We start from the raw sequence: 24,526 nt of genomic DNA, 5'->3' as shown, positions 1-24,526 counted from the left end.
TGTAAGGGTGGTAACACAATCTTTCTTGATTCAGCAAGTGGTGGATGCTGAACATTTTTTCTTTCAGACTCCAATGACTGTCGGAGTGGCCAATCTATCTTGATGTAGTGGGAATCTCTCGCACGACTACCCTATTCGCAGAGAAAACAGCGATACTTTGTGTATCCAGTCTGCAGACCAAGCAAGAGAGCAACAACCTTCAAATCGCCACAAAGCTGCCACTGATGTTGGTCATAGTTTATGCACCTCAAAAGTTGTTTCATGTTGTCATAGGTTTCTTTCATATGAACTCCTTGACAAACTGGAATTGATGGCAAAACATTGCCATGATGCAGCACAACAACTTTAAGACTCATTTTCGATGAATCAATGAACAGTCTCAACTCATCTGGATCATAAACGATGTTGAGGGCATGCATCGCACCATTGATGTTGTTGCAGGTTACAAGATCACCTTCCATGAAGGAGAATGGGACAAGATCTTTTTGACGGTCACTGAACATGGAAACCCAAACATCACCTGCCAGGAAATGCCACTGCTGCAGTCTGGAGCCCAACAGCTCTGCCTTACTCTTGGGTAGTTCCAAATCCCTGACAAGGTCTTTCAGTTCACCTTGTGTTATGAGGTGTGGTTCAGAGGAGGAGGATGGGAGAAAATCTGGGTCATGTGACCCTTGATGGTTCAGGACCAGAAGTTTCTTCCTCAAGTGAGAATGATTCTTGTGCATCAGGAACCGGCAGTCCTTTTCCGTGGTGTACTGGGCGTATAGCTGATGGAATGTTTGGATAATGCAGTCCACTTTTTCTTCTTTGACACACCTTTCCCAACTGCAGGCACCATGCAGAAGTAACAATTGCTGATATGATCTGTTGGCTCTGTCCAAATCATTGGCACTGCAAAAGGCATATATTTCCTTTTCCTGTTCAACACTGGTGAAGATTTGTTGCACAAGTGTTGCAGCATGTGTGGGGCCCACATCTTGTCCTGATCTCCAAATTTTCAGCCAAAATAAAGGTGATAGGTTTTCTTAACCATAGTGGTTATACTGTGCCTTTGTGATGCAAAAGTCACTTCACTACAAACATGGCGGAAGTTATCTGCTTTGTTCACACAAGTACGAGGCATCTCTGCTCACTTTGGCTGAACAGAAACGTGTCCCTTTGCAAAATAAAACACTGACACAAAAAAGAGCATGACACTGTATGATTTTTAGAGCTGATGTAGGGCAATTTGTTCAGCAGAGGGATGTAAGCCTAGTTATGATTGCATCATCCATGACTTATAGAAATAACATGATGCAATTCATATAATGTACTAGCTTTACTACCCGGCTTCGCCCGAGACTTGGATTTTTATCTTTGATTAATACATGGCCTACGCAGAGGGTGGAGGGGGGGTGATGTCAGCAGGCAACACAGCGTGATGCTACCGCATGCGGGTGACATCACAGATGTGACGTCACCACTCACTTGCCGTGCAAAATATATCCATTATTGCGCCCCCCCCCCCCCCAAATACAAAAGTCTATTTTTATACTTTTTGCATTGTGTACAGCTACCCACGTGCCAAATTTCAAGTTTGTTGCATGTTGGAAAGTATGCTAAACATTTTGAACAGACACACATATTCATATATTTAGCTTTTTTATATATATAGATGATGCAATACCAGGTTCAGATTGCATCATTCATTGTTTTGCTCAAAAAGTAAGTATCGTAAGCACTGCCCAAACCCAGTCATAGATTTATGCATAGATCCAGTCAAAGATGTATTTTAGTCAATTCCCCCTGATGACGATCGCTTGTGTTGTAATCGAAATGTAGTTTTTTTTAATTTTCTTTGAACCTATCTACGTGGCTTTTCCGAAAGACCCAAAGAATATGAATTCCTGCAGTCACGAAAGCTTTAAATCAAGATTTCTGGTTTAAATTGAGATCCCTTCCCTTTATAACTCACTTATCTTCCGCCATTCCCAAGTCAAGGGTCGTATATACTGAGCCAGTAGCATATCTTGAAAACTAGAGCTAATCAACAATGTTAAGCATCATTTTCATTCTCAGTGACCCAGAATTAGTGCAGTTGGATTACATTTATTTCAGAAGCATTTTGACTGTAGACCAGTGTTACACACAACTGTTATCGTGAAATTCCTTTCCCTTGGTCATCGCGGTGCCGTACCGGGGCTTGCCATGCAAAAATGGACGAATCTCCATCTGCACGCGCGTCAGTGTTGCCCCATCACACCCAGCTGGGTTTTCTCCGGTTGCTCCGGTTTTCTGCGACACGTATAATCATTGGAAGGATGTTATTAACCAGGTAAAACCTTAAATGCTTTATTGTTGTTCCATCATATTTGCCGGGCACTAGTCTATTTTGCCGAGTTAATTGCATCCCCAGCGTTTGGCATTGCTGCTGTATTGGCATTGTTGGCTTCATTGGCATTGTTGTTGCATCTTCCCCCCTGCGCATCTCCAGTTCTCTCAGCCTCCCACTTCCAGCCCTGCCCACTTCCCCCCCCGTCCAGCTTCACGTCCCTCTCCTAGCGTCTACGCAACGCTCCCCTCCCCCTACCCCCCCTCCCTTGCCCCTCCCCCCTCTCTTACCTATATAACCTCTTACCACGGCATCTCTCTCCCATTTCAGCAAAAACATTTCTTGCTGTGGTTTTCCCACGTGATGATGATTGCTTGTGTTGCAATCGAAACGTCGTGATTTAGTTAATTTTATTTTATACCTACGTGACTTTACCGAAAGAACCAAAGAGCACGCATAAGTTGGATGAAATTGTCTTACAATATAAGACCCAATGCAGGACCCATCTTAAAAAGAGTCCTCGTGACTTTCTGGGATAATTTTTTGTGGAAATTATTTTTAATTATATATGTCATAAATGTCACAACTGAAATTCTAGTTATATTACACGGTCTAGACACCACTGATGCTTAACAAACCACACCATCTGCAAAAATGTTTGCACTTAATGTAACAAGGTTCAATCATTTTAATGCATTTTAATTGAATTTAAAAATGTATATGCTTATTGTTCTACCTGTCAAGTCAGGTTGTTTAAACTTAGAAATGAAAAAAATAATGATTCCATTCTGGAATATGAAATGTGCTTTGAAAAGAAAAACATATTAATAGCAGTGGATTGGGAAAAAATTTTGATAAGGCCAAAAAGTGAAACCATTTTAGAGCCTTCAAAGAAATAAACCGCAGAGTGGAGTTTATCTGTTAAAGCATTCTGAATCACGTTGTCAGAACTGAGTTGAAAGCCCCACAGATTCAATAAGACATTTAATTCTTTTACAATTGAGTAGTTGAAAACTGCTGACTTTGGATCTCACTGCATGGCCCCAGGGAGGGTGTGGTTGACGTTCATTGTCTGCCAATTGCATGCAGCCAGGTCATGAGTTAATTAATTTAAGCCTCTAGCTTGGCAGTGCTTTTCCAATCCTAGCTTACCGATGAGTCCTTTGCCGGTGCTACTTGACATGGGAAGCTAGCATTAGTTTACCTAATGGTCACGTGGTAATATATGGTAATTCACGTGTATATTGATCTGTCGTGATTTGATACTGAAATCCTACCTGCATGGTTCCATGGACAATGCCGAGGCTTAGTGGTGCTTTGTTTAATAGCGCAACACCATAGTCATGAGAACTATGAAAATAAAATAAACTCTGTTAATATTAATCAATAAAGCTACCTGAAAAAACATTTTACAATTTTTAAAGTAGTTTATCATCTAATATAACATTTATAATTCATCCCTGGTTGATAACAGCTGAAAATGCAGTGCATTTTATGAGCATTCCTTTTGGCGATTGCTTTATATTCTTTCGTCGTACTCGCGTCTCTACTTGTGATGTACTGTATTTAATCATGTTTAAGACCCCGCACATATGGAGAGGTTTGTGAATATTTTTACCGAGGTGGTTAGAATACAAAAATAGGTTTGGCTCCTGGGTTGTTTAATCGCCTAATGTTGAATAGGTTTGCTCATTGCCTAATTGCTTTACATTTAGCAGACATATGTTGTGTATGTTCATGTCAGTTTTGTAAAAAAAATTGAACTCCTTCCAATGCATTTTTAATTATCAGCTTGCCTAAAATCAATCTCTTAAGTGAAATCAATGGCCTACACGGAGAAAGACTACTTATGTACTGTTAGCTATGCTTCTGGAAAATTATAATGGTTATACTGCCTTTTTCCAATGGATGCTTGAAAAAGGGAGGAGGAGGAAGCTTGTAAAATACCATTTTTAATGGCCACTTGAGAAAAGCGAGCAGGAGGAAAGTAAATTTACATTATTCTTGGTTCTTTCAGTAAAGTCACAAAGAAGGGAAACTGAATAAAAATATAAAACAATCAAATTCTCACGACGGTTTCGATTGCAACACAAGCAATCATCACCAGGCGTGAAAATCACAGCAAGAACATTTGAAAAACCACCACTTTTTTCAAAACCACAGCAAGAAAATTTGAAAAACCGCCACTTTTTTCAAATTTTCTTGCCGTGGTTTTCACACCTGATGATGATTGCTTGTGTTGCAATCGAAACGTTGTGAGAATTTTATTGTTTTATATATTTATTTTATTTTATTGTTTCCCTTCTACGTGACTTTATCGAAAGAACCAAAAATATTAATCCCTGCAGTCACGAAAGCTTTAAATCAAAATTTAAAGTGACATTGTTTGAAGCAAATCCGCCTGGTTAGTTATTCCCGTCTGCAGTCCTTGAAACTGAATAGCTCCTTTATGTAATCTTCTTAGTAAGTCTTACATGTGCTATTTATTGATTTGTTTTTGCTGCCTGTATTCAATTCCAATTGAAAATTAATACTGTGCGGGAGGGATGGGAGAGCATTGTCACTGTAGTTAGGACAATAAAGCCAGAAACCGACCTGAGTTTTATTGCCAACCATGGCTGACATCAGTGGAGAGTGATATCTGAACTGGTCCCGGCCTGGATCAATCCACCCCAGCTCCCTCCCTTACACTGACCAGCGTGGTAAAGTATGGTCAAACAGCCCCTATGACCAATATTGTGTCGGAAGACTCTATCCAGCAGGTCTTCCCTGACATTGAAGCCACCCTAATGTCGGCACTGTCTGGGTTGTTAGTTTAGAACACCAAGAACCAATTACGTGTCAGCCCAGCGAAGGTACAAGTTAAGTCTCTTCCTTCTCCGGAATTGGGAGCCCAACAGACAACTCGGCATCACGTGGAAGGGGGGGACGGCTGCACGCTCACTGCTGGAATCCTGTGTACCTTGGAGTGACGTTGGATTTGACACTCTCCTTCAAGGCACACCTGGAAAAGACAAGCAAAGCCAGTGCCTGGAACAACATACTCAGGAAGCTCGCAAACTGAGTTGGGAGCCAACCCAGCTTCACTACATTCCACTGTACTTTGATATTCCAAGGGGCGAATGCACATGCTTGGCGTGGGAGAGATTGGCTCATTTAAGAAACTGTGTACCCTGTGCTGAATGACAGTTGCCAATGCATTACCGGATGTATAAACCAACAACTGTGAACAGCCTTAATGTACTTGCTGGAATCACTCCACCGGACATCAGGAGTACGGTCGAAAAGCAAAATAGAATGATCACATCAAGCGGAGGACACCAGACATTCACGACATGGCCACACCGCAGCTGCATGCTGCCTGAAATCACGGAAAAGCAACTCAACGTAACCACTTTAAAAAATCACCGACGGCTACATCACTGGTAATTTGGTAAACAAGGCTTGACACAATAATCAAGTACGTCAAAATGCACATCGACATTGCCGAACACCCTGACGCTTGCGCAGAGTAATAACGGTCAACCTGGATATGCTTAAATCTCCTTTGAATGGAAGTCGGCAGCTCAAGAGGTCAGGCATGTGGAAATGAGGCTACTTCTAACAACATTGACACACCATGGATCGTCTATTGCTCTGTCGGCTCCTGGAGGAGCTATGCGCCATGGAGGAGCTTGCCAGGGTCACAACACCGGGCCTCTTCATCGTGTGCCCGATACCACGTAAACATGCAAATGAGCACCAAGATGCATGAAGAAGATCCAGCAGTGGGATTGGCAAATGTGATTCGGGAACGTGAAGTGCAGTTGAAGACATTTTTAAATAAGATGTTAGGAATTCTAGATTGGCTTAATAAACAGCTTATTTAATTCTAGCGTGAATATTTATTTGTTAATTATGCAGTGTTAAAGATTAATGCTGATCCCTTGTCATTAGTTTTATTGTTGCCTTGGTTTTGAGATGGATGAAACAACAGTTATCGATTCAAGTGAGCCTCGAGGTGTTATAATTCTCTCTTAAAGAAAACAACACAAAGCGAATTCACTGACACAAAGTTAATATATGAGCATTATAGCCCTTTAACCCTTCATAGCATATCGGTTGATAAAAATAATTACCCATATATTTTTTGGATGGACTTTTCAGGCAGTTAATCCTGTGACAATCACTCACGTCAGTGCAGTGGTTATGGAGGCTCACCAAATGATATTCTTAGGTTTTTTCGGTAAAGTCACGTAGGTAAAAAATTTAAAATTTAAATTAATAAAAGTAAAATAAAAATAAAATTAAAATCACGACGTTTCGGAGGCAACACAAGCTTCCGTCTTCAGGTGGAACCGTCACAGCACGACAGCTGTATCAATTTACCTACGTGACTTTACCGAAAAAACCTAAGAATGTGAATCCTTGCAGTCACGAAAGCTTCAAATCTAGAATTAATCACCAAATGATGTTGGCAAAAGGGAAGATTGCAATTTATTGGAGCAGTGCATTGATAATTCTACGTAAACATTGTTGGTTTCATGAAGGCTACTGATGAATAGGTCTCTTGAAAATCCTTGATCATCACCAGCCCATTACTCTGTAAAATTAGGAGCTTCGGGCCTTCCTCAATACCGATAAAGCCAATAATTCCTACTTATTGATCAAGGAAGAAAACTTTTTCACAGAAATTAACATTTTTGGCCCATGTTGCAGAATCACAAGGAAGGTTTATTACCCCTAAAGCGCCGTTTGGCCACACTGTTTTTGGGTTTTTTTGCCTTAAAAAAAATCTTTGTTAGAGGCCAAGTATTTTTTCACAGACGATGGTGACATTGATGGAGGTGGTCTGCATGAAAAGGAAATAATACATATGACCATAAAATATGTTTGCTTGCGTTGAAATGCTTGCATTTTCAGGCACTTGGAGTTAAACAGCTTAACTCTTCATCTCGGGGTTAAAGATTTGACCTGATGTGGCTGTTTGGAATCATAAAGTCTGACCCTCTCTGGAACCCAATTAGTGAATGATGAATTTGTCAAATAGCTATATAAATGTAGTTTGAGGGTTGATTATGTATTTTTAAAGGGGAATAATTTATTACAATGAATATGAAAAAGTGGGGTGATGTTAAGGTTAACTTAAAAATTATAATTGAACCAAATGTGTACATATTGTGCCGTCCCATTATGAACACATTTTGAATGTTTTACGATGTGTTATACATTATTTTTGTTGACTTACCCATTTGCATTTTAATCTGGAAATATGAGAAACATGAAATCGGCATTTTTCATAGAAGAGTCAATTTATTAACTTTACCATACCATAGTTTGTGAGCCTATAATAAAAATATGAATTTACAGCACTTAACTTTCTTCACGTGGTTGTTGATGTAAACTTTTCCAAAATGATAAGCCATCAAATATATTATTTTGCATTACTCTTTTGCGTGTTCAGCAATAATAGAGATATTTGCAAAATGTATTAATGACTTGCTCGTTATGCTTCTTGTTGCTGGAAAGCATTGAATAAAACGTATACAGAACATCTGTGCAAGACAACAATCTACGTTTAATATCGCTACTCAACAAAACATGAATGATTAGGTGAGAGTGTATTAATATTTATACGTGGAAAAAAAGTAACGATCTTCTACCCTTTCCGCCAAAGTGGATTTACTCTGGATTATATTGCATATATCAGACTTCATTCTTTACTCTGTACTCTATTGTCAATGCAGTGAAACTCACAAAGCACTGCAGTTCACTCTTTGTTGCCTTAATTTGGATGTGTGATTCGAGATTCGTAGCGGTTTCAGAGATGTCTTTTCCTGAATAATATTTTGCAGAAAGGAGTTGAGTTTGTCTTGGTTAATGGCTGTGAGATAGTATGTTGCCAATTAGTGAATTGACATGTTTCTTAGGTGGTTTATGGAATCCCAATGGGAGTACTATCCACCAGGTGGCATTGAAGATGTTCATTTTAAGATTAACACACCCAGCCTCCGTGTTAAACACCCACCCTGTGTCACAATTAATTTGTTGGTGAAACATTGAGACTTTGTGCTCTGGCAAGTGTAATTTTCGGTGGTTTTCGCTGACCCCACGCCACATTGTTCTGTTATCAACAATGGGGGATCGTATGTGTAAGCATACTGGCATCTTACAAATATGATCCTACATTGGCAGATGCCAGTATTCTTACACATAATCCTACATTGTTATAAAATGATGATGCTCTCATGAAATCGTGCATGCACAGCTCATAACCATGCTGTCTGCTGTCTTAGTGCGGGTGTGGTGGTTACAATCTGGTCGTATACAAGCATAACATGGACGACCTCTCGGGATATCAATGTCGTTGCTGTTGGATTAGCATGGGGTTATTGTATGGTGAAAACATATAACCTTATAGCATACGTGCGAGCATTTCCAAATCATTTTTTTATGTCAACACAAACCCTTCTATATCCAGCTGCCACCCATGTAATAATAATAATAATGATTTAACTCGAACCCAAAGGCTCCATAGATTTTCAAAGGATCGAGTGAAAAAGACACGGGCACATTTTCTGAATCCTCTCTTGCCATGGACCCCTGATTGTCCTCCCAGATGGTGGTGTCACTTTTCTGTCATTGGCCATTGCTGCAACGGGGATAGCTTTGATTGCTCCTCCATTGCTCCATTTGTTGACAAACTCTCTTGTTGAACTCGCACATGTTCAGATTGGGTGCTTTATTTAGTCTAAGAGCGACCTTCTGATGTAACAAAAAAAAAACCGATGCATATATCTTGTATGCTCTGGATGAGTAAATGACAATATATTTAGCATTTCCTCTGTTGGAGCTCACGATCTCCAAATTAATAGATAATTTGAAATTACATTTCCATGGTTTTGAGATGGGTTTCCATACTTGTTTTGTTTCCTTGACAAATCACATTAATAAAATGTGAATATCTGTAAGGAAGATTATCATTTACACACTGTAATAGCCTTATTCCATAACAAGTTAACATTAATGTTAATAATTATGACCCCTGTTAGGACAAACAAGCTTACCAACATAAGTGCAATAGCAGTTTTTAGATTTTTATTTTAAAAAAAATGTAAATCTGTTTGATTTTCCATTAAATAATTTAATGGAGTTTTGTCTAACACATTGAGCACAAAATAATTATATTGAGTAAACTGTAAGGGGTGCTCCATGTATTATGGGCCATTTTGTGTTCTTGTTTATGAGTTTACTGAGAGATTGGTCAGCATTCTTTCGGAGGCATTAACGAAGTTAAAGGCTTTTAATTAAACATGAGCCCTTCGTGTGGACTGAATCTAGCCCAGCCAGCTGATAAATGGTAACAATAAAAACAGCAATCAGTTGGAAAGGGTAAAGGGGTTAGACACTCCATCTGCTGCCATGGTAATATCCATCACTTCCATATTGGTGTAATACACCAACATCTTGCTCTAACAGAGCGCTATACAATTTGATTTGAAGAGAAAACAAACTGCTTCATAGCTGTCATGCCATATATAACGTCATCGTGTGGATTGCGTTTTTTGTTGTTATTTGAGTGGTTTTTAAATGTTTCTATTCCGTTATATTTTGTGGAATGTATTGTTTCAGTTATCACAATTCGCAAATAACTTGAATTCGATCATTATCTTTAATTTCATGGTGTGTCCTTTCATCACTTCGGGAAATTAGGGGTTAGAGGTATTTCATTTCTTCTGTCATACTACCGACCATCACGTAACATATACACCAAATATAACTATTAAATAAGGGTGCACATTTATAAATTTATTTAATGAAATGTTCACCTTTTCTTTTTATAAGGTGTACACTTTTTCATCTTAAGATATGATCATAGGGAGATTTGTAAATGGTTTTATTATTTGAGCAGCAATCAACTACCAGCTGGTCTTCTGAATAATTTAGAAGTTATGTCTGCCCATAGTCTCTGGGCATTTTTGCGTGGAGTGAAACCAGACAGAGCACCGCTACACAAATCATTCTTGCCAGGCAGATCAACACAGATACAGGCTGATGAATTCTACGATACGTGTTCACCCACAGTTAAATATGTTTTACTTATTTTGTTATCTGAATGGATACAGTGAATAGTTACAATGTCAAAATGTTGTTTTTATTGAATTGCTTTGCCTGTGGATTGTAAAAGTACTTGAGTATTGGTTTCCAAAAAAGTCCAAAAGCAATTGTGCAATATGTTATTCCGTTTACAATCAGAAAAGCTGCCAGATAAATTATAGTATGCTTCAGTAAGAGGGACATGGGAAATAATAACAGAAAAACCCATTCATATACATTGTTTGTAATGTTTCCACTTTTCAAATTTGGGATATGGCCCATTATATCAACGGACAATTTAAAAGGAACATTAAAGACCTCGTGAATTATGTAAAAAGTCATGTTGTCTTCTTTCCCAAATGCCACATTTCTAACTATTTCCTACACGTTCACACAGCTGTAATGATGTTCAATGAGGCTGTTTACCTGTCAAAAATCAGCCTCAATATTATATACGTTGTGATTTGATTGCATGCGGTATTATTTTAATACCATATCGTTTATGCAATTATATTTTCATAATCAACGTTTTTGGGTTTAAATCGCATTATTTATAAATGTGTCATAACCCTCCACCACCCGACACGGCCAATCAGTAAAAAAGTGTCACGTTGACAAAAGACAAATAGTTCACTGCTTTAGCCCACCGGTGTGTTGAAGCGTGAAACCACAACATTTACAATTTGAGCACGACGTTTTTCGCTGGTAATTGCATCCAGCAACAATTTTATAGTTAGAATGTACCATCTTAAGTTATAACATTGCATGTTGCGTATCTTAAACCCGCACTGACCAGCGCGTTGAAGCCAAGTCGCATATCATCCCTGCAGTGGTATCGTTGACTTGGGTAGGCCTTCATCTGACAGTGGATAGATCTTGGCTGAAAATAACTATTCCCTGGAGTGCTACTGGGTAGTCTTATATTTAACCCATTGAACCTGTTCATATTGGCTCAGATGCAGCGTCAATTAACCATGAGACTATCCAGTTATTTGTTATCCTGGGAAGCAACTAATGCAATGAATTCCTTAGTTCTCTGTTACTATGTATAGCAATGCACCATGCTATAAAATACTGTAACCTGTTTTAAAACTAACTTTATCCTGCCCTACGTTTATTGATGCTAAACGTTGTGATGTGGCATGGAATGGTAATTAAAATAGTATTTAGACTGATTTTAAACCCCTTCATCTCTGATGACAAATCAATCAGACAGTTGTGTTTTAGTCTTGTGCTGTCTCTACATTGTTGTTTGTTCTGCCTGGTTAACTTTTACTCGTAATGTAAGAATCAAATAACATTTCTCATGAATAGAGGATTAGATATTTTTCCTTGCACAACTCCATGCATTTATTGTGACCAATAGAATTGAAGTTCATTGAATCGTTGCATTATTAATTATTATCTTTATTTTATTTCTCAATACAGAATTGACTATTTAGTGTTTAAGGAATGTGTATGTGTAAAGGCATACTTATTCCTGATTAGAATTCTATATTACAATGACAATTCATGTTTTTTATAAACCGCGCTTGGAATGTTAATCACTATATTCCCTTAAGGGTGTAAACAAGCATGACTTGATCATAATGGTTTTGGCAAAAGTTACTCAAGTATTATGAAAAATCGAAATACGCTTCAGAGTTTTCATACGTAACTAAAATAGAACAAAACCTTGCATTTCAAAACCACAGTCAACATTGTAAAAAATAGGATGAAGTGATAGTTTGAAATGCACATTTGGACAGATGGTAAGGCATTTTAATATGACTATCTAAAGAGTATATGACGCTTAGGTGAACTGTTTATTATGGAGATGGGGGCAATTTGTGATAATATTTCCCTCGAGAATACCGTGCTTACAATTTTGGCCAAGGTTTAGCCAATCAGTGATGTCAATTTCATTTTCTCCACTTTGCCAAGCCTCTTGACTGGGATTTAGTCGAGTGCCAACTCTGACCTTGATCGCTGAACAAATTAATGAAAATCTGGAAGAATGGAATAAATGAAACTTTTGTGGCATTTGGGAGTAATGGAGTTTCTTGACCGTTTAGTTTTAGAGCGTAATTATTTTGTTTATTGTTCTTTTCCCCCTCTCTCTTCCAGGCTAAACATTTCCCCCTGTGGAGGTTCTGCCCAGTTGCTTGCAGCAGCTCAGTGGTGCCCTCTGATGGTGAGTAAGCAACACTGCGTGGGACGGTCGCACTCATTTCACACAGTGGTTGCCGAACATTAACCACAATACCTCGCTGATCACGTCAAGGAGCATAAACCATCACGGGAGCTCTGGTCATCCTCGCAGCAGCTTTTGGCTGCCCATGAGATGCGCTTCTGCGGCCGTCTGGAATGCTCCTTTTCATTAGGAAGCCACTGGAGCTATGCACTTTTTCACGTGGATTGAAAACTCATTTCTGTTGACCTGCTTTTTGTTTTTAGTTTGTTGTCCCGCCCCCCCCCTCACCTACGATTAGTACGGTTGGCTACGTACGGTGCGAAAGAATTTCAACATAACGTACATGCTACTCGTTGTGTTGTCACCGTGATTGTGGCGTAAATTAACAAACCACTGCTGTTAGCAGAGTGATATTTCTTACGTCGTAAGATAAAGTGAAATGCATTTGAAGCGTGTTTTATGCTCCAAGCTGATTTTCAGTAAGTGGCACATTAACATATGCGTTACATTATTTTGAGTCGTGTTACGTTGTACTATAAACGTCCGTGCTTGTGTTTACAGCCAGCGGTTAAAGCTCAAACCATATTTGTAATTATCAAAATGGGCCTTGTACCCAGGACGGCTTGTATCCATTAAATTACAGACGCCGTTAAACGAATCTCAACGACTGTAACGAGCAACTAGATAGTTTTGTCTCACGAAGAAATGGGACAATCAATGATCAAAAGGCGTTGAATGTTATCGAGCGCCGTGGTGCACGCTTTGTAACCTTTTAGGGACACATTTAGGGCACCTAAACAGCACGTTTTGCACCAAGGGAGAGGGAAAAAAGTGCAGCAATCCTGTGGGTTTCAACTCTTTCTTTACCGAGTGTTCATTGTCCCCTCAATTTGCTGGCAATTTATGTTGAAATTGGACTGTCGGGTTGGATTTTGCTTGGTGGGGAAAGACTTTGAAAGTAAGTGTGGTGTGTTCCTGCACATTCTTTTGGGTAGGTAGCGTGTATACAGATGCACAGATATGTGCAGCTTTTACATTTGGTTCAAGGTTGTAAATTACTGCCTTGCCTGCAAGACAACCATCAGTTTTATAAATGGACACACCCTTTTGCAATAGTGTTTTTGGCTTTTAAATCACACAGGAATGTCGTACCAGACTAAACCATTTGAATGACAGGGACATGCCTATGACCTTTCCAAGTTAAAGGTTACATGATTGTCAAGCCGGGTTTTTTTGTTTAAAATGCTAAAAATATTTTTTCGTGAATTTCATGCATTTGCTATCACGGTAAGATATCACTTTCCCTTGCTGAAACACGGTTTTTTTAATTTATCAGATATTAGAGCGAATAATCGAGTGTTATTGACAAAGTAGACTGGCAATCCTAAGGGAGGGATGAGATGACCACTAAATACATTTTAAATGCAAACTGTGAATGGCCCTCATGGGATTTCATGACAAACATTCATCAATCAGCAGCTCTGGCATGTAGGGGTCACCCTTGGTGGGACTGCACACTTTATACTTGCCCGGAACATTAATTTCCTTACGGATGCTCTGGGGTTACCAAATCTCCCAGAATGCGCCCAATTTCATGAGATCTCAGAAGCTAAGTGGGATTTTAGGCCTGGATAGTGCTTGGATTGGGTGACTTCTATGCATAACAAATGTTAGATCATGTAGGGGCACCGTGGTGGGCAGCATATTGCAGTGTACTTCAATTGTCCCACGTGTCTAACAACCCCGCCTTTACGAATCCATGCGAGCTAGAATGGTGAAGTATGGTCAAATAACCCCCTCAGCCCACATCGTGTGTTGAGGCCCTCATCCAGCGGTTGATCGATACATATCTGTACATGTACGTGCATTTGCTCTGGGATGAACCTTTTTAATATCAGCGTTTTTGTCTCGCATGTTTTGCAGAGGTAACTGTGTCATATGCCAATGGACTGCCGGTGGTGGCCATTACCCTGCCTTCACGAAAGGAGCGATGCCAATTCACACTGAGGCCTGTACTGGAGAATGTCGGAGACTTCTTGAGGAGTCTGCAAGCAGAGGATCGGGGAATCGACCGTGCAGCAATATACACACTAGGTGACGCTGGAGCCATCGGTGATTTTGAAATCGTTGCGTTTGGCGCATGCCGAGTTGTTTGGCACATTCATTACAATTATTTAAAGTGCAGCAGCAGGTGATAACGGATGAATGTGTGGGCTATTATTGCATTAAATGTGTAACGTTTCTGCTCCCGTGACCTTGCGTAATCAGTAACGGGTTAATAAAAAATAATGACTGGCATCTTTAACTGTTGGTGAGAGGAAACGATTTTTACTGGCACTGAGTTAAGTGATGTAAAAAAAAAACCGTTATTTTTAATCAACCTGGTATCGCAAAAAAATTTCTCATGGCACAATTATATTTAAAATATATTTTTTATGTATTTTGAAGAGTGCTACTAATCGTACATTAGTAACGTGGTATACAATTAATAAATGTTGGTGGAAGAGGACATACCTTATATGGGGCAGTAATGAGAAAAAAACATTCATCACTATATGCAGCAGTAGCTGTATAAAAGAAGATGAAAATATCTTGAGTTTGTTAATGTGTGTGGGTTCGTGTAAATTCCTCCACGCATGGTTTCCTTCCCTGTGCAGATGGAACCAGAGTGGCAGCAAGCACGGGGGTTGATATTCTTCTTTTGGAAGATTTTAAACTTGTCATCAACGAAGAATCGTATCTGGTTCAGCCTCCTAAACGAGGTACAGTAATTAATGCCCGTTAGTTTGTGACTGACTATTTGAAATGTTTTTTGAATACGTTGTAAAAAAAAAGCTCGTTTAAGTAATGCAAATGGAATGCAAAACAATGAAAGGGACTATCCAATTTTTGTCTTGTGTGACTAATTGAAGGAAACTAATTGAAGAAAACAGATTTAATGGATTCCATTAAGATAATTACAGAGCTGCAACTTTTGCCGAAGATTTATTGATGTCAATATTACTCAACTAAAAACCCAACAATTTAAGCACGAGACTAGCCAACATCTTCAAATTATGTACTGCCCTTCGTCATTCCACTGCGAGATGAAGGCCCACCCCTGTTGTGTTAATCATGGGGGTTGTTTTGACCATACTTCACGCTAGTCGGTGCAGATTTGTGAACGAGTTGGTCCATGCCCGGTTCAGATACCTTTGGCAACTGATGCCAGCCATGGTCAGGAAGCTAACCGACAGCCAGGATTATAGTGCAGTGTGGTAACCCCTCGCCGCTGTACTATTGCTCCCCCACCACCACAAAATAAACGTTAGTAATTAATTGGTGTAACAATTGTTAGAGGAAAATACAAACTTTACACTTCTGTAAATATGCCTTTGAGATTAAGGTAGGATTTCTCTCAAAGTTCTCAGTACATACTTGCTTATGGTATAATTATAGACTTAGTTTGACAATACCTAATGAGATTTACATTCATTACATTTATGACCAATCTGTATCGATGTGTAGTATTCTCCTTTCGTACTTTAACCCATGCGGTTTTTTCCATCCACTCATGATTTCGTCTCACCTGCAAAAAATACTAATAATGGAATTGGAAGAAAAAAAATCTTGGATCAAATTCTATATGAGCTTGTACTAAAATATAAATGGTGCTCGAATATGCTGCAAATCTATCTCAAATGGGTTTTATTCTGCCAATAAATTTAAAGAAGCAAAAGCACATAGACCACAGCTAGAGTGCCTTGCAATGCACACATCTCCCAAATTGGATTTTAAGGATGGCAAGCAACCAACCTAATGGTTAGAGAAATAGGATTGTTTGATACTGGAGCCAAACGTTGGGAAAACTGTTAAAGGGACATCTGCAAGCATCTTACGCTGAACACTAAATGTAGTGGTCCTTTTAACATCACTGCTGCAAAACCATATTGGCAGCCATAAAGAAATGTTGCTTCTTATTTTGGACTTAACGCGTGCATTATTTAAAGGTGCTGGGTTTGGCTGTAAACACGAATGCTACCCGGACAAAATATGTAATTTAAACGATTCCTTTGAACTTCAAAGTTACTCATAGCAGGCACAGTCGATGCATCTGTGCATCAATGAGTTCGTACTTGATTTTATTTTTTACGTGATATCTTTTTGAGTTAATGTTTCCGACCCCCCCCCCTCTTCCTGTGCTACTGCTGCTGTTGCTTTGTGGTACTGTCCAGGAAGCCTCAGTGCTGACGATGTGACCGCCCTCGGAGAGGTGAAGGTGTTGGTGCAGCAGATGTACACCACGCTGCGCATCGAGGAACACCAGCTACAGCGCGAGAGAGAGTTGCTCACCAAGCTGGACAACCTCCGGGTCCAAATTGAGCCACTAGAAAAGGTTCCCCCCCCCCCCCCCCGATCACTTCGTACCTTCCGATGTCATTCTCCAAAATAAATGAGATCCTTGGCTGTTATGCTGTAGTACAGGGGCGCTTAAATGTGCGGGCCTTCAGGCCACATATGGTCCGCGTTTCATTTTGTAAAGCCTGTTTACCATACGTGGGCTACTGCTTTGAAACGGCTTGCAAAACTCTATAGGTCACTGCAAGGGTCTTCTTGCATGCAGTCTGGTACTAGGGGGAAATATTTTTGATCTGGAAACACTGTTTGCAATTTTATCACGCTCGGTCACTTGTGCCTCTTTATGCTCTGTTGACGTGCATGTTCGGTTTCGTCGTTCTTGTGCACAAACGTGTTGGAGTATTTGCGTTGCGCGCTTAACACACGGCGGCGCAGACATTATGATCACCAAACAGCGGGACGTAAAGTGAGCGGTGAGCGAGTTGGATAACGCCGAGGTGTATGTTAATGCGTAGCCCGCCCAGACATATTTGAAAGTGAAGTAAAGAAAATGTTACTCCCACTTCCCCACGACCACTGCTATAACGGATCTAAATTGTCCATGTGAGCTCGGTGTTATTTTTATGACACTTTAATGAGTTATTTTTGCTTTTAATCGGGTTAGAGGAGGCTTGGTAAATATATTACAATGAGATAATTTTGGCAAAGAGGGCATTTTAATATGCCAATGTTTTACTTTTTGTACTGCAGATTGCAGTGTGGTTGCAATTTAATTTTAACAGTTGCATCATAGAGAAAATACTCGACCAGAAACATTACTCGTTTTTGTTTCTGCACTCGGTAAGGTGGTGGATGGCAATCACATGTAGATGCTATATTAATCCAAATAGTTGTTTTATCTTCTGATGCATCCAATGTCTATCATCTACTGCGTGTAACATTACCTTGGCTGAAGCCACGTAAAATAAATGCGAAATATGAATTTTCAAATCCCACCCCCTTCCTCGTTTTGTCCTCTCTCGACACAGGCACTAATCTCAACACTGCTCCACCCTGTTTTCTTTCACAGGTGAAGAAAGATCTGAAGCTGAAGGCAGAAAAGCGCACGCGTTTGGTGTTGTGGGGGGGCCTGGCGTACATGGCGACGCAGTTTGGATTCCTGGCACGCCTCACCTGGTGGGAATACTCGTGGGACATCATGGAGCCTGTCACTTATTTCGTCACCTATGGCAGCGCCATAGCCATGTACGCCTATTTCATCCTAACTCGACAGGTGGGTAAACTTGGGAGGATGAACCTTCAGTGGATCTGCAAATAGAAGACCTTACAATGCGAAAATGTGGTTATGTATATTTTATTAGCAATCTGTGCTCGCGTCGGAAAGTGCTGCTGCGTGTACCCCGTGTTGGTGACAAAATAAATCCATCTGCTGACCTCGGGAGTACAAACAAAAGAGATGAAATGCTTCACAAGGTGCTGTTTTGTTGCGTGAATGAGCGTTGAGTGAGAATATGAAGTCTTTTAAGTGACGGTGAACTTGCTCATTACAGGAATACATCTACCAGGACGCAAGGGATCGTCAGTACCTGCACTTCTTCCACCGTCATGCTGAGAAGACTCGCTTTGACTTGGCCGCTTACAACAAGCTCAAGGATGACATTGCCCAAGTAGGTCCTCAGCAGGAGAGAATATTTACATTACACAGAGTCCGAAAGTGCTTTTTGAAATGCATTTGGCATGCCACGCGTGAACGCACCTCGGTCACTTCAAGGGAGCCTTTGCGAGCGACTCAGGGGACAGAGTACACTAACATTTGAAAGTGTTGCCAGGTTAAAAATATGGCCTTGTAGTACCTGATTATTTCAGCCAAGACGTAGTGAAGGATGATGGGTATTGTTTGCAGGTCGTTGTGAATTGGTAGACTTCGTGTGGCCGTGGGTCATATGAATTGAAGTCGCAGGCCTGGTAGGTTCCACTGGGCTACAGGAGAGCTCATTTGCCATATTTTCGTGGCTTTCCCTCAGTCGTATCATTATCACCATACTCTTTGGTTTTTTCGGTAAAGTCACGTAGGTAAAAAATTTAAATAAATTAAATCACGACGTTTCGGGCCCAACACAAGCGTCCTTCTTCAGGTGGGGACAACTTAGCGAAAGCGCACCGCTTAAGTGTGTCATATCATTATCACCTAGTTCAGGGGTCGGCAACCAAAATAACAAGAAGAGCCATTTCTTTCCAATTCGGTACAAAATTCAGTATTTCAAGAGCCGCAATGCATCTGAGTACATACTGTACATACGTACATATCGTCAAGAAGCAGCCCGTAAAGAGCCGCATGCGGCTCCGGAGCCGTAGGTTGCTGACCCCTGACCCAGTTAAAACTCAATTGAGACGAGAAATCTTGTTGGCAAGGGACCCCTGGGAAAATAGTACAAGAGGACAATGGGAACACGTTAACTTATCACAGGATTATACAATTGACTTATCTTTTGTGACGTGTACTATTTGTACAGATTAAATCACACTTGTCATCCAACTCGAGCTACCCGATTATTTTTTAAGAAAAATGTAAACTGCACTGGCGGAGGAGCAATTATCCTCCATACATTTTATGGAAGATTGTATGAAAGAGTGGTTAAATGTTCGCTTGAGGCCCTCTGACGATTGTCCGTTTCATCTCTCCCGTTGTTATTTAGGCCGAGCTGGATTTGAAACGTCTAAGAGATCCACTTCAGCTTCATCTGCCCACACCGCAGCTGGAAGGCAAACATTAAAAATGTAAACATCGAAGAGCCTTTTATCAGTGAGGGACTCTGCTGCTGCTGCACAACTGCAGTTCTAGCCAACCTTGAGTGACTCCAGTTTTACGCCTAAAATGATAAGCTAGTTCATCTGCGTTGGCTTTTGGTGAGAAGGGTTTAAAAAAAAAAGAGTTATACGACAATGATCATCAGCATGATGAGAGTACATGTACTTGTTTGTTTTTTTTTGGTGCCTTGCCCAAGAATATGTAGTGTTTGAAAGGCTAGTGATGGGATACCATTGAATTGCCTAACCTGTATGCATGTTAAGCGGTTTAAACCCGTTGGAGATTAAAACAAATGTTTTGGATGCACTGGTAATATGTTGGGGGTTATGCTGGTGTTTTACGCTTTACGATACAAAATAATTTTACATTGTTAAAGTTAAAGTTAATTCCAAAAAAATGTATGCATTTTAACTATTGAGGTAATTAAGGTCAGGGTTTGTGTGCATAACTGTTGTGTTATGACTTATGTACGATGTATGAAAACACACTTATACAAATCCATGTTCTGTTCATAATAAAAGATTTTGAAATAATACACGTAATTTTTTTTATGTCATGTTGGGTTTGTTAAACGTGTTAAGGTTTGATTAATGAGGCCATTTGCGGCGTTAGCGCGTGTACAGTTTAGTCCTTTGTTTACATTGCAGATGCGTTCCTGAAAAACGTGTGACGTAAGGTGAAACGACGTAAAACGAAACCAATTTTTACTATTGACTTAATGATACAAATTTAGGATACGTTCCTGGGGGTGATTTTTTTGTTGGTAAAAAAAAAATTCCGAAAAAATATTGAAATAAGTACATATTTAAGCTTGATCCAAAAAACAAGTTTAAACAGAGTACTCACCAGAGATGGCAGCAGAGGTTGCATTTAAAGTGTACTCGATCGTGCCCAGTATTGTGATGTAAACACTGAGGCCTGAGTCCCTGACACACGTGTCTTAGCGTCGTCTGCAGTAATTTTACTACGGAGCAATTTTTCCCATCACAATTTTTTTATACAACGCACAATAGTGTGTCCAGAAATACAGGGTGATTCAATTAGAGATGCTCCACTGATTGCTAATGACTTTGGTTTTTAACAGGTGACTAAATATTGTGAACGGGGTGGCTCTTTTACTGACGAAGAGTGTCGAAAGGTTTCACACGTGTATTGCGATTGGCAGGTGGTATACATAGTGACTTTGAATTAAAATGTGTTAATTTTCCCCCTATTATGTTAGTGTAGTATCTATAAATGAATCGCCCTCTTGTTTTGCTCATTAAAGATGGTGAATTCTGCCCTGTTCTAAATGCAGCCCTTGCTCCTACCATATTTTTTCACAATATTTGAAAATCTTAGGCAGCATCTGCACCAAGTGTGGCATCACGGCAGGAAATTTAACGTCTGAACTGTAAATTGAACACTGTCATACCACAATTTTTATATTCCTATAAATCATAGCCAATATACATTTTGAGGGTATGCGTTGGTAGGTTTTGGTAAGACATTAACTGAAGCAGAGTTCTGCTTTTTTATCAGCAGGTGTCGCCCTATCGACAATCTATATGGCTAAACTGGATATTTTTCCTTTAAATTCCTCGGCACCAAATGGTGCATTCATATAACATTAAAACACAATTACAGAAAATTTAAGAGGAGACAAAAAGTACACAGGTTTTACAAATGTCTATTTGTCTTATTAGCAACAACAACCCCTGAAATGGATTTTGAAAAACCTGATTAGTGGAAATGTGTGGGTCCAGTTGTGGGTTTTCTTCTTGATGCCAATATTGATAACATTTTAGAGTACTTTTGTCACTCAAGAGTATTGAAGTTTATATACGATAATTGACTTTAATTATTCTGGAGGTAATTATCCATCAAATTATTTCGCTCAAGATACATCAATTAGTGAGAATCTGCTTAAGCGAAGTACAGTATATGCTAATCTTTATTTGCATTAATGGTATGATCAAAACGGACCATAAATATGGGGACAACACAACAAACGAGACGCGACAAATTAATACAAGATGGAAGACAGTATGATCTGGACAGCACAAAATACGATACAAAGATACTACGATAATAGACTAAATGAAATAATAGGTTTTTAAATATCGAATCACAAACCTGAGTGATGACAATTTAGATGTGGTGTGCAGTTGAATCATTACACGATTAATAACCATGTGGACGAAAAAAAGCATATTTTTGAGAACCATTTTAAACAAAACCTTTTTTTTATTTTAGCGGGTAAGTCCCACTGAGCTTTAAAGCCCTTTTGCAGAGTCAACCTGGTTATCACATGATAGCTCAACGAAGTGGCTTATCACGTGGAAATGTAGAGCAGCCAAATACTCTAAACGCACGTTTCTAAATGTGGAGGGAAAAAACCGGAGGACCCGGAGAAAAATCCACGTGACCGTGGGGAGAACATGCAAATTTCAAATATGCGGACGTCAGGGTTGGGGCTGAACCAAGACATCCTCCATACCAGGCGAGGGAATTAACATCGCAACCACGGCACTATCAAGGGAAAAGGCCAACAAGAAACGCATAGGTATTGTTTAAGCTATCAATTTATGGTTTCCAGCCAGTTATTTACAATAAAGCATGAAGCTGTCACTTCCACGGTACCCTTGGAGATGGCAAGAATATTGTTTAATAATGCAGTACATATGAAATTGGATTCCTCCTAATCCATAGACCATGTACTGGCAACTTAATTTAAGAAGTTAATGGTGTGACTCCTCACCATCACCCCGTTCTCAACTCTCTCGGGAACGGCGGTTTGTGGAGTGTGACTTCTCGCACTAAAGGTGAAACAGTTATCAACATCGCGTGTTATTTCATGTGAAGCCCAAGCAAGTTCCGATAAGTGGTGTTCACAGAGGAGGAGCAGTAAAATCTAATCAAAATCATTAAGAGGGGCTGTGGAAATGGCACGTTATTGCTCATCACAACAAGTGGCTTTCAAAATCTTGAGGTAGAATACAAATTCTTGGTTCTTTCGGTAAAGTCACGTAGAAGGGCAATAATAATATAAAATAAAATTCTCACGACGTTTTGACTGCAACACAAGCAATCATCAGGTGTGAAATCCACACCAAGAAAATTTGAAAAAAAAACTTTTTTTCAAATCCATAACAAGAAAATTTTAATTATTTTTTTTCAAATTTTCTTGCTGTGGATTTGTGTAGCAGTCGAAACGTCGTGAGAATTGTATTGTTTAATTATTATTCTTATTTTATTATTTCCCTTTTACGTGACTTTACCGAAATAACCAAGAATATGGATCCCTGCAGTCACGAAAGCTTTAAATCAAAAGTAGAATACAAAGCCAATCGAAGGAAGTGTAATATAATGAAAACCCATGAGATCTTCTTTCTCTATGTAAAATAAGTTTTGTCCATTGGCTTAGGGACTTTCTCGGAACGATGCTTTCCTGCAGCATTGGTTTTAGCAGACAAACTCATCTCATCTCGACCTTCTGGGTGCCATGGGGAGAGTTCGACCTCGCAAACAAATACTGCTGGGCTGTCATGGGACCCCCCTGTAAAGCTATACAACACTAAGTCGATTTGCCCACACATTTGTTTTATATTTATGAAACTAAATGATTTCTGTCTTCATTTTATATCTATAGCCCATGATTCTCCACAACATCGCACAATCAGTTTTGTAGTTGGAAAATAAGTGCCTTAGATTTTAAAGATTATGAAAGAGCCTACCTGCAGAACGAGTTCAACATGTAGCAAAATACCAAAAAAGAATTGCCAGTGACTCCAAATGATTACTGATCATGGCATGAACCTTATGCATATTTAGGCTTATGTCAGCAACAATAAATGCAAAACAAGTTATATTTTCACATTCAAAATTTTTTTTATCGGGAATGGTACATCTTTTAAATAAAAATATAAGCTTTATTGTATTCAATATACATTTATTTGAACGTTTACTTGAGAAAATCTGCCAGCAATTCCGATATTTTTGCCCAAAAAGCCATCTAAGCGCGTCATAATTTTTCTATTTTTTCCAGACCAAAATCTGCCATTTTTCTTGCATTCATCAAGGTATAAATTAAACTGAGTTTAACGCAACCAATACCTCCGTTTAAATACTACAGATAAAGCATGTAATTGCGTTTAAAACTTGCTCCTTGTACGGCGATAATTTTTGTGACGGCAGTTTTTTTTTAAAACGGGTGACGTCACGCTCACGAGTGCCGCCATGTGGTTTACCTGATTCGATTCAATCACGGATTCACGTGGGGTGCCTCTTTTCAAACGTGAGATGTCCTCAAAAAGACTTCGACAAATTGCAATTGTTTCACGTGCTTTGGAAAGTCCGTAAGTGTCTTGATTTAAACTGGACGAGATCAGCAAAATAGGCTCGTGACAGGGCGTAGCACCGCACCTCGCTTGATGACGACGCTACAAGTCATGTTTACGACTTTATTATTTACAAGAGCAGACACTCACGAGCTGAACTCACACAGACCGTACTTTATAGCAACACGCACTGGCCAAGAAACCCCGGGGCTGCAGAGCCAGAACAGTAGGCCTCTAAATCTGATCCAAGATCCTGAGCCATTCTGTCTGGCCTCGGGGTCATTGTCCAGGGCAACCAAAAATAACAAGAAGAGCCATTCCCCCCCCCCCCCTTCAAATTAGTTTTATAAAAACGAAGCAACCTCAATATTTCAAGAGCCGCCAATGCATGTGGCGAATACGAGACGGCGGCGGTCCTGAATAAACGACGGTCACGAGGGGCAGTCCCTTTACAGAGCCACGTGCGGCTACGGGAGCCTCCAGGTCACCGACTCCCT

At 39.8% G+C, this 24,526-nt stretch overlaps 1 protein-coding gene across 1 annotated transcript in view; it reads left to right on the top strand.

Annotated features, from left to right (window-relative positions):
* MCU (mitochondrial calcium uniporter) overlaps positions 1-20,243 on the top strand; it is a 32,156-nt gene extending 11,913 nt beyond the window's left edge. Inside the window, exons 2-8 of the mRNA XM_078597379.1 lie at positions 12,497-12,563; positions 14,487-14,657; positions 15,221-15,325; positions 16,778-16,938; positions 17,971-18,174; positions 18,452-18,568; positions 19,598-20,243. Of these exons, the coding sequence (XP_078453505.1) occupies positions 12,497-12,563; positions 14,487-14,657; positions 15,221-15,325; positions 16,778-16,938; positions 17,971-18,174; positions 18,452-18,568; positions 19,598-19,675 (903 nt within the window). The 3' untranslated portion in view covers positions 19,676-20,243. The remainder of the gene's footprint in view (positions 1-12,496; positions 12,564-14,486; positions 14,658-15,220; positions 15,326-16,777; positions 16,939-17,970; positions 18,175-18,451; positions 18,569-19,597) is intronic.
* Positions 20,244-24,526: the final 4,283 nt, after the last annotated feature.

This window comes from Lampetra planeri, chromosome 9 (assembly GCF_965212315.1).
Source record: "Lampetra planeri chromosome 9, kcLamPlan1.2.h2, whole genome shotgun sequence".
Classification (NCBI taxonomy): domain Eukaryota; kingdom Metazoa; phylum Chordata; class Hyperoartia; order Petromyzontiformes; family Petromyzontidae; genus Lampetra; species Lampetra planeri.
Note: the sequence above shows the minus strand (reverse complement) of the source record. Positions and strands in the feature narration are given on the sequence as shown.